Source organism: Argentina silus, assembly GCF_951799395.1.
Source record: "Argentina silus genome assembly, chromosome: 12".
Taxonomy (NCBI): domain Eukaryota; kingdom Metazoa; phylum Chordata; class Actinopteri; order Argentiniformes; family Argentinidae; genus Argentina; species Argentina silus.
Genome location: NC_139666.1, coordinates 6,548,405 through 6,549,454, shown reverse-complemented (window position 1 = coordinate 6,549,454; position 1,050 = coordinate 6,548,405). Strand labels below are relative to the sequence as shown.

General features: G+C 55.0%; 1 protein-coding gene across 1 annotated transcript in view; it reads right to left on the bottom strand.

Moving 5' to 3' along the window:
• The window catches only part of htr2aa (5-hydroxytryptamine (serotonin) receptor 2A-a), a gene marked incomplete at both ends in the record, with an annotated part of 19,053 nt that extends 18,317 nt beyond the window's left edge, over window positions 1-736 (bottom strand). The window contains one exon of the mRNA XM_083682090.1: window positions 256-736. Within this exon, the coding sequence (XP_083538216.1) occupies window positions 256-736 (481 nt within the window). The remainder of the gene's footprint in view (window positions 1-255) is intronic.
• Window positions 737-1,050: the final 314 nt, after the last annotated feature.

Sequence of the window (1,050 nt, the reverse complement as noted above, 5' to 3'; positions counted from 1 at the left end):
ACTCACTCACTCACTCACTCACTCACTCACTCACTCACTCACTCACTCACTCACTCACTCACTCACTCACTCACTCACTCACTCACACACACACACACACACACACACACACACACACACACACACACACACACACACACACATTCAGAGTTGAGGACAGAGAGAGAGAGACACACACACATACATTCACGTTCACACCTCACACCTCACAACACAACCTCGCAGTCAGACCTGAATCGACCAACAACCACTCACCGTAGAGGATGGTCACCATGGAGACAGGCATGACGAGGACGCCCAGCAGCATGTCAGCAACGGCCAGCGACATCAGGAAGTAGTTGGTGGCGTTCTGGAGCTTCTTCTCCAGCGACACCGCCATGATGACCAGGATGTTGCCTGTTACCGTGACGGCGATGACCGCTAGGATCAACAGCGCCGCCCAGTTCTTCTGGGGCGCCGTCGCCCCGGTAATGTCACAGGGCGACACCTGAAGCCCCGCCTCCTCGCCGCCGTGACCCCAGTTGCTACCAGACGACCAGTTCCCTTCGTCACAGACGCGGTGGTTGTCATTAACGTTATTCCCGCTACATCCCGCGGAGGTGTTCCGGACTCCATTTCCTAGCAGCCCCACTGAGACCTGAGGCCAGGAGGAGTCAGGGTCGGGGTCAAAGGGCAGGAGGGTCGCGGCTCTGACAGCTGAGGAGATCAACTCCGATGCGTTTCCTCTTAGGTTCATCATGTCAGTCACCGTACACATACACACACACACACACACACACACACACTCCCTCTCTGTCCTCCACACACACACACACACACACACACACACACACACACACACACACACACACTCACTCACTCACTCACTCACTCACTCACTCACTCACTCACTCACTCACTCACTCACTCACTCACTCACTCACACACACACACAGGTCTTTATAAAGACACAGTGACTCAGGTGTGTTACCTGGTGTGAGCTGAGGGGAGAGGGGCTGTATGTTGGGTCCTTATCAGCGTACACATCATCTCCACCATGGTGCTCAGAGG